The sequence below is a fragment of the Thunnus thynnus genome, chromosome 11, assembly GCF_963924715.1.
Source record: "Thunnus thynnus chromosome 11, fThuThy2.1, whole genome shotgun sequence".
In the NCBI taxonomy this organism is placed as follows: Eukaryota; Metazoa; Chordata; class Actinopteri; order Scombriformes; family Scombridae; genus Thunnus; species Thunnus thynnus.
This window is the reverse complement of record NC_089527.1, coordinates 25,776,136-25,788,264: the sequence shown is the minus strand read 5'-3', so window position 1 is coordinate 25,788,264 and position 12,129 is coordinate 25,776,136. Positions and strand designations below refer to the sequence as shown.

General features: G+C 42.7%; 1 protein-coding gene across 2 annotated transcripts in view; it reads right to left on the bottom strand.

Annotated features, from left to right (window-relative positions):
• Positions 1-2,064: 2,064 nt before the first annotated feature.
• Positions 2,065-12,129, bottom strand: part of kdm6a (lysine (K)-specific demethylase 6A) — a 44,232-nt gene continuing 34,167 nt past the window's right edge. For both annotated transcript variants that reach the window (XM_067604131.1, XM_067604132.1), the window contains 15 exons: positions 11,573-11,680; positions 10,219-10,620; positions 9,144-10,030; positions 6,967-7,096; positions 6,673-6,778; positions 5,847-6,052; positions 5,435-5,487; positions 5,262-5,336; positions 4,992-5,140; positions 4,794-4,908; positions 4,492-4,679; positions 4,079-4,220; positions 3,521-3,647; positions 3,240-3,410; positions 2,065-3,125 (listed from right to left, as the gene is read on the bottom strand). In XM_067604131.1, coding sequence (XP_067460232.1) covers positions 3,099-3,125; positions 3,240-3,410; positions 3,521-3,647; positions 4,079-4,220; positions 4,492-4,679; positions 4,794-4,908; positions 4,992-5,140; positions 5,262-5,336; positions 5,435-5,487; positions 5,847-6,052; positions 6,673-6,778; positions 6,967-7,096; positions 9,144-10,030; positions 10,219-10,620; positions 11,573-11,680 — 2,886 coding nt within the window. In that variant the 3' untranslated portion in view covers positions 2,065-3,098. The remainder of the gene's footprint in view (positions 3,126-3,239; positions 3,411-3,520; positions 3,648-4,078; positions 4,221-4,491; positions 4,680-4,793; positions 4,909-4,991; positions 5,141-5,261; positions 5,337-5,434; positions 5,488-5,846; positions 6,053-6,672; positions 6,779-6,966; positions 7,097-9,143; positions 10,031-10,218; positions 10,621-11,572; positions 11,681-12,129) is intronic.

Genomic DNA, 12,129 nt, shown 5'->3' with positions numbered 1-12,129 from the left:
TAAAGCTATTCCTTCATTTTCTACATGCAAACATGCATAGTTTGCACCTATATTTCAGTGTGTATGTGGTTGCAAACAGTGAGTGAGTACGCTGCAATCTGCCTAATATTTTGCTATTGTTCTAAAGCTGTGTGACAAATTTTTAAAAAAAAAGGGGGACTGAAGTACTGTACTATGTGTGAAACTTTTTTTAATGGTCCTCCTGGTGATCCACTTGGCAAAGCTACATTTTTCCTGGCAGCCTCATGTAGACGAGAAGACTAACTGAGATGGACAAATGGCAGCCGTGAACTTTCCAGTGCCTCTCATGTGTTCTTCACTAAGAATAAAGGGGATTTTTTTTTTTTTTTTCAAATCCAAACCTAATATGAACACCGTTTCCCACCATGTAATAATGGTGCTCATTGTTGAGAAAACCAATTTGTGAGACGGATAAAATCTTAGGTCCAGAGTTTGTTTTTGAGCCAGTTATGGTGAAAATGGCATGTGTTGGTGTGGTATTAGTAGGTCTTAAGATTTCATCCTGTGGGGAACATGGATGTCCGAACCAAATGTCATAGCAGTCCATCCAATATACCAACTGTGTGCTAAAAACCTTAAAGATCCCCTCCAGACATCTATTAAAGACATAATAATACTCTGTTGGGAACAATAATGTGTGTCTAATGTGGTTTTTCCACAAAAAAGTATATTTACCTCATTAAAATCCTTGAAATGGCATCTACTGCTCCTTCCTCATTAAAAAATCCAGAATGTGTGAATACGTAAATATATTTCATTTCATAAGTTTAACTGCTGAACACAAGATGTCTCCTACCTCACTGTAAAGTCTATTTGCAGTGTTTGTGCACCGGAGGCTTCAAGTTTCCACATCATACTTGTGTAAGTTGACTACTGGACCACAATCATTAGTTGTGATATCACAAATCATGCCTGTCCAAAAAATTAAAAAAATAAAATAAAATAAAATAAATAAAATAAAACTTTCAATGATCACAGAGAAACTTTCCACTTTCAACAGATGAATGTGAAAAGAAACTCTGCACATACATCATTCTGCACAGTGAAGCAACCAGAAGAAAAACATATTTTTGAGTGGAGGGGGACTTAATGTTTCATAACTTTACTGTCACTTTTCTTGCTTCATTGGATCAGAGTAAATCTCTTTTTTGATACAGCTCACAAGTAAATCAGAAGTACACATCCACGGTATATCTTCTATCATTTCTATGAAGTGTCAATGACTTTGTTTCTTTTGGCTATTTCAAAACTGAAAGCCTGAAAATTGAACCTGATAGAAAACATGCTGAGTGTGACCATATTATGGAAGAACAAGTCATGTCTGAGTATACTTCATGTTTCCATAAAGAAGAGTGAGCCAGTGTTATAGGAAAAGGCAACCATGGGGCATAAACAAACCTTTGTTTGACTGCCTTATTATCTGCCCACCGACCCGTATATATTCTGAGACCTATGAACACCCTTCATCTGTCCAGCAGATGTTCAACTTACACCCACTAACCTCTCAGTTCTGCTTTTCAGTTTTCTGTGTTTGGTGCTTTCGTCGTTCTCTGCAGACACCCCTCCTGCCAGGTGGACTCAGTCAGTACAGGATCAGCTGAGCATGCGCAGCAGCTCCTCACACATTTTATACCGGTCGTTGACAGAGATGCTCTGGCAGAGGCAACCAGCTGGACAAACCAGGTTCTAGTCCAAACACTAGATGGATCTACCTTATTGTAGTGTTCTTGTGCAAGTCACATTACATAATGTATAATAGAAGAAAGAGTCTCCGATTTACACAAAATATAGACTTATTAGCTTTTAGACTGGATTTACTGCAGAAGTATTGGCCTCATTTCATCTTTCTGTTAATTCCCTGTAATTTTATGCAGAAATCAGAACAGCTTGTTTTAATGCACATATTCAAAACTTGAGGGTCTTTGTTTTACTGGATAACTGTCAGGGCAAAAGATATTGAGCCAATGAAGCAAGGAGCTGCTTTAGTTGAATTAATATCATAAGAATTCAAAAATTCTGAATGAGTACAAAAAGCTGCAGATGTAAATAAAGACAGTTTTTGTTTATTGACGCATAAAACATCCTTCAAACAATAAACCAATTTCAAGGTAAGGTCTCTGTACAATGCTTACTAAGCAGTTTTATTTATATAGAAAATGTATGAGGGGCCGTGCTCAAAATCACAAGGCTCCTTCAAATTTAATGGCAGGTACTCAAGAAAAATATTACAGCATTCCATCAACAAATATTTTCAAGCAATAAATATGCATTTATAAATAATGTAAATTTACATCAAAATAAAAAAGACACAAATTAAAGTTCACTCTTTTGTCTGTGTGCAACCCTTTTTCTCTGTGACTTGGCTGTTTGTCTACAAATTATTTCCTCTCCCCCCAATGCAAGTAACCAAAGACTCGTCATAGTTCCAGCAAATAAAGTTTTCACTGATTTAAAAAAAAAAGAAAGAAAGAAAGAAAAAACTGGGGAAATGTTGCAAAGAATATATCACTCAACTTTTCACATTACAAAACAGTTTTTAAATCTTGTTTTCCTGATCAAGGATTTGTCTACCTAACATACAAAAAGACCAGCTATGCTAATCACTCATCTCATGGAGGGGAGGAAACAAAAGCTTTTGTTATCAACCCACAAACAGAATACAAAAAAAAAAAAAAAAAAAAAAAAAAAAAAAGGAAAAAGAAAACCATGAAGTCAGTAGTCTTTGTGTGACGATGTTGCCAGTTAAAACATAATATGTACAAAACTTTATTTCATCATTTTATGTGGGATCATGTGTGTTTTTCTAGAGAAGTCCAGCTGAGCCAGCAGTAGAACAGTCTGGTCATGGTGACAGGAGGAGCTGCCGTCACCCTCCAGTCCACTGGGGGGAGGCACACCACTCTGGGCAGGTTGCATAGACACACAGCTTTCACGCAGCTGCCTTATGGGATAGCTACAGAGCGCAGTTGGAGGACTGCCGGCTTACTTCCTGAATATCAGAAAAAAAGAAGGTTTCCGGAGAGTTTCCGATTAAGTCCATTGTGGTTCAAACTGTCCTCAACAACAGAATGTTACCATCAAGAGGAGGAAGGCAAGGGACTCGCCTGCGGAGAGAAAACACACTGAGTCCTGCAGACAAAACTCATAAAACATCAATGACTGGTTGTGATGGTCTGAATAGGACAGGTACTGCTGGTGGTTTTGTGCCTCATACTTACAAGTGTGAACTGGTCATAAACCTGCATGAGGTCTTCTATCTTATACTGCTCTAGCACCACAAAGTTGTCCAGGTTAGCGTTCCCCCTTCGGGCACAGTCCTGGCAGTGCACCACGTATGTTTTCCTGCTGTTGCTCTCGCTGGTTACGAACAGCAAGTCAAACACCTCCACCTGGTCACGAGAGACGAGCAGAGAAGCGTGAACAAAGAAGAACAGTGCCAGTCACATGACACACCTGCAGCAGTAAGGATCTCGGTGAGGTTGAGTCTACGGGTGCTTACCTCACAGATACTGCAGTAGTGTGCCGGTTCATTCTGGGTCCTCCCGTGCCACACCAGTTCCTTCCCAGCAGCCAACAGCAGCTCTCGTTGCATTTGGCATTGCTTCAGAGTGCGCAACAGACAATACCTAACACACACACATTGGATGAGTTCAGTGTGACAAAAACAAACAAACAAACAAACAAAAAAAAAGCACCCAGTTTAAGGCTGGAACTAATGATTGTTTTTAATATCGATAAATCTGTTGATTATTTTCTCAATTAATTGATTAGTCATTTGGTCTATCAAATGTCATGAAATGGAGAAAAATTTTGATGTTTCCCAAAGCTCAACATGCGTCCAACAATCCACAACACAAAGACATTCAGTTTACGATCACAGAGGACTAAAGAAACCAGAAAATATTCACATTTAAGAGGCTGGAACCAGAGAATTTTTTTTGTTACCAAAATAGTTGGCGATTCATTTTCTATTGATAGACACATTGATTAGTCCACTAATCTTTGCAGCTCTAACCCAGTTAGAAAGTAGGTCTTTACAGAAACAGTGAGTTCTTACTTGATCATCTCAAAGAGCTTGTGGTCTGACACTTTGATGTTCCTGGCCATGTTCCAGGAGAGGTGGATCATGGGAACGATGGATTTGACACTCTGCAGTTTGTTCCATTCGTAGCGCTCCACTGCCAGCTTGTACTGATGGGCTGACAGAAACAGAGAGGAATTCTTCATTTTCATCTGTGCATTGGTGCAACACTGGATAAGTGTTTATCCATCGGAGATTTACAAAGCATACGGGCTCTCTGTTAGCAGCATGCAGCTGCTCATGCTTGCACCTGGACGCTGTACTGACAAGTTTTGATGGATACTTTTTTTTGTTTCTCTCAGCAGGCGGCACAGTAATGAGCATCAACATCCATAAAACATTTCCTATGTAAGACTATTTAAAATCTCTCATCTCGGTCTTATTCTTACCTGTGAGGGGTCCGACATTCCATGCGATATTGTTGCACCAGCCGATGGCCTGAACCCAGTGGATAGTGCCTGTGTTGAGCCACACCAGGTCTCCAGGACGCTGGATGAAGCGATAAACAGGCACGTTGGTCTCATACAGGTCCTCCAGGTTGGGCCACCAGGAACCCATCAGGAAGTTAATGTTGTTCCTGTAAAAAAAAAAAAAAAAAACACATGCATAGCTATCAGTGTCGACTCTCGGGATACACAGCCGTACATGTAGAAATGAGCTATAAAAGAATGTTTCGTGTCTGGTGACGTACTTTTCACAGAAGTCGTTGATGACGCCCCAGTACGGTTCAGGCACAGCAAACCACTCACAGTCACCAGGACCAATGTTAATGTTGACTGAGCAGAAATTATTGTTCTCTTGGTGACCTACAAAGGAAAAGATGTAATTACTAACAGAGTGACAAAAATGACAATACAGAAACAGCAATGTTAATTCTGTCCATGTGTACCTGGTGTCCTGCTCCCTGGCACCTTCATGTAGAGCTGGACAGTGTTCATGCCCAGGATGGTGTGTCCTACATGGCTGAGCAGGTTGCCGGCTGAAACCACCCGGGAAAAGGCTGGCAGCTTACTCAACTCCTGAAGCTGCTGTTTCCACCTGTACAGAGTAAAAGTTACATGCAGCGTGAGACAATTAAAAGAGACAAACCATGTTTTCTTCCATTATCCAGACAAACGTGACGTTGTTTGGTCTGATATATATTACACAGTTCACTTACTTCTTGTCATCAGAGAGGTCGATGTTGGTGCCGAATTTGATGTGTTTGAAAGGACCTTTCCTTCGCCGCATCAGACTGACATGAGAGTACATCATTTGTTAGTTACAGGAAAAGAAAAAGCACAAAATCTGAGAAATGAGATCTGAGATGACAGAAAGGCAAAGAAAACTCACCTGTCTGAGGAACCTGCTTCCGCCTCCACCTCCTTCTTCTTCTCATTCTCCTCCTACCACAAACAAAACGTATTGAAAGTATTGTCAACTATTGGAAAAAGTCTGTGGAATTAGCTGAAAGCTATTTATTAAGTCTGTGCAGTCTGACCAAACTACAATATTCTTATTGTACCAAAAAACAACTAACTGGTTAAAATTAAATCTATATCTGATCAAATATTTAGCAACCCCTCTGTGTGTGCATTCCTGCGTGGACAAAATCTTATGGTTTTGAATTCTGAGTTTAATAAATAGCAACAAAAACACTGGTTCAACTCCAGTTAGTCTGCTGCACAGCTTTCCAGCGTTTTCCAGCTTGGTGCACTGCCCAGTATTAATCTATCTCAAGTGCGTGTATCCATCTCCCACTGACCCGCAGAGACTCCTGGAAGGAGGAGGCCTGGTACTGGGCGTATTTGATGATAGTGGTGTGGGAGCGGCTGCTCTCGCAGCGCCACATCTTCCTGCTGCCACTGGGGTCCCAGTTTTCATCAGTGGGCTGAGCCAACTGGGTCCGCACTTCCACCAGATGGTCTGGATTCGCCTCAACCAGTGTCTTGGTAGAGAACAAGCCCAAGTCTGTATGATGGGAAGGAAGAAGCCAGAAGAAGAAGAGTGGTTAGTGCAAAGTCAAGTGCAGTGTTTAAAACATTTACCTAACATAAAAAAAAAGATTTTGATTCATGCTTTTTATTTATATTCATGTCCTAAATACTTTGTTGTATATTGCGTCATTTAGTGATCCTATGACTGAAGGAGAACAGGGTGGGAACTGCCAATCTCACCAACAGTAAGTAAAAAGGGAGTGGGGCAGGTGGGTGAAGGTGTGTGGGTGGGGTACTGTTGCAACACAACTTCTTAATAAATAAACAATAAACAATTTGTCAGATCATTATTACATAAATGTAAAAGAAGAGCAGATGTTAGTTTTCTCCAACACGTGCAGTAACATTTTCCACTTGCAGGTGGTGCTGTTGCCATACATGTCAAATTCATCCACAGAACACACTCCCTCACATGATTACAGAGACACACCCACAAAGCCACGTGAGACAGCAAAAGACAGAAACATCACCCATGCATACAGCTGCATCGATAAATCAAACAGACTCAGACCGCTGAAAAATAAAAATTCGGTCTGTAACGTGTTTCAGCAAAGACAAGTCCATGTTCTGTGCACATGTGGAACAGCCTCTTACCGAGTTTGAGTGCTCCAGCCAGACCTCTGATGACGGTGACCGGGTTGGCAGCGTTGGTGCAGAACTGATGGAGAGGAGGGAAGAAGGCATCCCGCTTGTTTTCTAGCTGTATGTCAGAGAAGAGACACGAAATTAGTCAGAGGAAGGTGGACCGACACCAGACTTATTAATCAACACATTAAGAGGATCCAACTAGTGTTTGTATTTGTTGCTGTTGCCAAGATACTGTTGCTCTAACATTGCACACAACAACATCATGAGTACTTCTCCTTCTACGGTGTTGGCTGTACGCACATAAATACTGGGCGTTGGGGGATTGAGTTTGTCCTTTGGCAGTGGAGGGGAGGGCGGGCGGGGGGGTCGTGGCGGGGGACACTTGTCCAGGATGATGCTGCTAGTGGACAGACCGTTCTTCCCCAGGTTTCTGCAGCCGGAGCAAAGGGGAGAGGAGGAGATCAGTCAATTTATGGTCAAGTAATGGCAACCATCAATGTGCAACATTATGTACTATGCAGAACAGGCTACTTGAAAATAAAAAGAACTTTTACAAGCAAAACTATGTTGCTTCTTTTCCAGCTAACATCAAAACACTTGCAATCAAATATGCAGCTGTCTGACTTTTGGACATTTGAGATAACATTTGAGATTTTTTTTTACTTTAAGCAGCACATTGAGAGAGAAGCTAGTTTTCAAATCAAATCTTCTATTTTTTACTGAACTGTAGTAGTGTAGTAATGTGTATAACAAGCACATATCATGAGCTGATCAAACCTTCTTTTTTCTTTTTTGAAATCAATTAGTACTACTAATGCCTGATGATCCACTGTCAGTCCTTTGTTCATTGTGATCTACTGCACTATGCCAGAAGGCAGGGGAGAAGACAATTTCTATATTCATAACCGTCACCCCTTCAACTGGTGATAGTTGATGTCTTTGGCATTACTTACCTGGTAAAATAAAGGTTAAAATACATGTTAGGTCTACAAAACTGCATGATACAGCTGGTTTATAAAGCAGGCCAGTGAGCTGGGATAGAGCAGTTCTGACCCATGAAAGAACAGGAGGCAGGAACTCCAACACGTGCCCTAATGTTACATTCATGCACTGGCATAAAAAACAACGTGCCGTTGTTGCGACTTGGGAGTGCTCACATTGTTCCAAAATGGTTACCCCCACTAAGAGCCATTTAAATAGCCTAAATGGGCTACTTATGTTGTGGTTCATATTTGTAGCAGTTTGTTAACAAGTGAAACCAGATACAAACTGTTTATAGCTCCTATTAAATTAGCCAGACTGATTGCATAAGTGTCAATACTGGATTTTATTTTGATGTAACAGACATTTCTCCAGCGGTTTACTGACACATTTGCAGCTTTTTGTCAAGCGGGAGATATTGTAGCTGTCAGAAAGCGCTAATATCTCCAACTTAGGAGGCTGACGTCAATGTTTTTTCTGACAATTATGGTCTGAACGATATGATGTGAACACGCCAAAGGAGAGGGTCCTGTATGAGGACTGGCCAAAAACTACAAGACTCTTGCTCTCTTTGGGGGCAAAAAAACGTGATGAGGACCTCCCAACATAAGGTGTTGGTGTTGTAAAGTGACAGGAGCAATATTACACCATCATGACGATCCCTACAAGAATAAAAATTGTAGGTAGGCACACCAGCATACCCAAAGATGTACTCATCAAATCTGTGTCTGACATTAGCGCAGCCCTCATAATGCTACAGTGAAAAATGTTATTTGGAGTCAAACACGCAAAGTGTCAGTTTGTACCCAAACAAGACGATGATGAATACAACCAGCACACAGTGCAGGGTCATAATGTCGTGACATTTTCCAAAAGCAGCTAAAAATCAACACATTACTCACTTTTGCACATGATTTCACATCTGAACGTGTCTGCTGCTGCTTAACTGCCACAATCACTCAGTGTCATGTGGTATCACCTTTTTCAGTTGACAACGAGCTGGTGAATGCACTAAGCAGTGTTTTGCACACAACTCGCTCAATAATACTCAACAACACAGCTCCTTATTGGTTAACTGATTCAATTATGTTATTAGCCATTTTCCACCAATACATTACAACCAGAGCCACCAGAGCTTCGCCAACATACAGTTACCATCATGATCAATTCTCATTGGTCGCTAAGTACAGGAACTACACTTTTAGATAATTGCTTGCCTAACATTTAACACCTGGAGCGCTTGAGAAGGAAGACATTTCAATCACCAAAAATAAATGACTTTAAAGATGTAAAATGACCAAAAAGTGTTCCACTATCAAACCATTCAGTGCATTACTGCTCCCCAATGTATTCATTCATACACAGTGTCTCTCTCTCTCTCAAACTCACACACACAAAAGAAAAAAAATTTTCTTTAAATTAAAATTTAAAGAAAAATTTAAATACCACATGTTGTCATAGTTTGACTAGACAACTGAGTCCTGTAGGCTTCTTACCTGCATGCTTTGAGAACTTCACTGGAGCTAGGGTAGATGGAAACTGAGGACCAGGGTGCCAGACCAGCAGGGACTGTGTGTTTATGAGCTGCTGCAGAAGGCTCTACCTTCATTGGGCTCTGTGAGTCTTCCAGCCCCTTCCCGTTGACTGTGGGCCCTTGACTGTTGGTGTTGGACGGGCTGTTAAGGCAGGAGAGGCTGTTGGTGGCATGTGGGTCTGCAGAGCGTGGAGAGGGTGTAGCAGTGGCTGAAAGTGGCGAGGATGCCAATGAGTTCTCTGAAATTGGTTTGGCGGCACCGTGGAGACCCGGGTGGACGTTGTTGATTTTCTCTGAGGAAGGCCCTCCGTGGTTACTACAGTTATTGTTATCATCATTACTGGTAGTATTGGCTTTTCCCTTTAGCAAGGCTGAGAGCTGAGGATTGTCTGAACTGAGCACGCCGGGGGCAGGAGAGCCAGGCTGAGACAGGCTAGCAGAGCTGTCCGTCACCCGCGGTTGGACGTGATTAGTCAATCCCTGCGCGGGGGTGGTGCTGGGACTTAGGGGTGTCCCTGCGGAATGCCTGACGGCTGCCTCAGGACCTGATGGCAAAGTGGCAGCAGCACCACTGCTGCTGTTGTTGCCCCCTGAAGGCGTGGTGTCTTTGGTGTGGACCCCTGAGGTAGTAGCGGAGTGGGGAGGTGAGGACAAGTGGTTGGGTGTGGTCTGGGGAGAGGTGGGGGATAAAGAGGAGGCTGAGGAGGAGGCAGTGCAGGGCCCAGAAGAATGTCCAACCTGATTCAGAATGCCAGAGGAAGAAAAAGAGGTCTGAGGGGAGGAGGAGGAAGAGAAAGGGGGTTCTCCATTGGGACCTGCCGAATGTGAACCTGGACCTTTTTGAAGCCCCTGGACAGAGAGAAAGACAAGAAAATGCACTCTGAAAAATACACAATACATGAAATAAACAAAAAACAGAACCACATATAATGTTAACCATAACAAAAAAAAGGGAATACAAGAAAATGCAGAACAAAGGAGGGAAAAAAGAAGCAAAGGTCGTAACCATGGCAACCTCAGAGGAGCCACTGGGATACCTGAGTGGTAGTGTTGCGTTGTTGGCTCCTCCATGCCTCGTCTGCATGACTGGGACTACTGGTAGTGCTGCTGGTGCTGGGGTGACTGGCGGCTGTGCAGTTGTGAGGTAGAGAGTTCTGCTGCGGGTAAGGCACGTTTCCGTTGCTCGTGCCGCCACCTCCCAGTCCCAGGGTGTGATTTTTGCCCAGAGAGCCCGTGTCCTGGTGTCCCAGTGGCGCCGACGAGGGACTTGAAGAACAGGATCCGTTGGCTGTGGGCTGGGTGACACACGGGGGTCGGATGGCTGTGTGATTCAGGGGGGAGGTGCGGGAGAGGCCTGCGTGGTGGTGAGAGGACTCAGCCAAAGGACCATTGGGAAGGCTGGGCCGTGGCTGGCCACCCGCTGCTGCCTGCTGCCTCATCTGACACAGATGAGAGAAGAAAACGACATCAAGATCCATTAGGAAAAACTCTCTAACACGTCACATTACTGAACATAATAGTATTATAAGTTGTAACAGCGTTGCGTTGGTTTTGGAATTAATATGAGAATTCAAACCTTGTGGGAGATTTGCCCATTGAACAACAAAATATCTGCAGTGTAGCTAAACTGTTAGCATCTAGCAGTGGTTCTCATCAACAAACAGGAACTCTGACAAACATTGCAATTTCTCAATAACTCACTGTATTGCTAAATCAGTACAAGTGAACTTATCAGACAGACAGGAGCATCACATGACAGATGCAACATTTATGTAGGGATGCACAATAATATCTGCACATCATCGGTATCTGCTGATAAAGGCTTTAAAATGAAATATCTGCTTCAGCCCGTAATGAACATTTCTGCTGATATGGGGGTCAGTGCTCCGTTTGGATCCACACAGAGAGAGGCTAGCTGGCTGTGCTTCCGTCTGTGGCTAATGCTTTGCTAACCTCCCAGCTAGCCCCATCTCTCCGTGTGGATCCGACCGAGCCCTGGTTTGTTATTCAGGTTAAAATGAGAAGAAGCAGCAGGTAGTCAGGCAGCTGAGTGAAGTGGAGCCTGCGGAGGAAGCACCGAGACCGTCAGGGTGAAACGGTCCATAGAGGAGCAGCTATGTTCGGCTGCACAGATAGGAAACATCTCAGCTGAGAGGATGAACCACTCTGTTTGAAAAAACATCTTCTTTTTGGTTTATAACGGCAGTTTGCAACCAGAGTATTAGGTGCATGGCCATCACCTTCTGCTATGGAGCGTGGACCAGAGATTAAATCCTACCCCTTAATCCTGTCTGTCTAATAAACTCAAAGAAAACTCTACTGCTCGGCCCACTTGGCAGGTTCATTAAAGTTTTAATGCTGAACTCCTGAACTTGAGTAGCGTGTGTGTACCTGCTGCTGATGTTGCTGCATGAGGGAGAACTGGTTCTCCAACTGCTCCAGCATCTGCACCTGGAGGGGCTTGAGGTTAGCTTGGTTGGTCCGCAAGTGATCCAGGAGCTGCACATTTTAAACATTTTTGTGTTAATTCAGAAGCTCAAAATTAGTTTCAACAATCAGTTAAACAAATCCTACATAGTTTGCACAGAAAAGAAATGGCTTCAAACTAAAGATCTGTGCACAAAAATGGTTTTTGTCCAAAACGCCTGATGTAAAACTGATGTTTGGTCTTTTATGTTTATACTCATCTACATATACTGTACACATCTACGTGATAAATAGTTTATGGACATTTTTGATTTTGCACACCTGTGAAGAGGCTAAAAAGAGTTCAACTTGGTATTTATTAATCAACTTTACCAAGGACACACGTATTTTTTGTTTCCCGCTGATCTGTCCATCATACCCACTCATCAAGATTGTTCTTGTGTCTTTGATGTCAAGCTTCCAGTATTTTTAGCAACCTGCATCTGCTCACACTTCCTTTTCCTATCAAGGTGGAGTTAAAC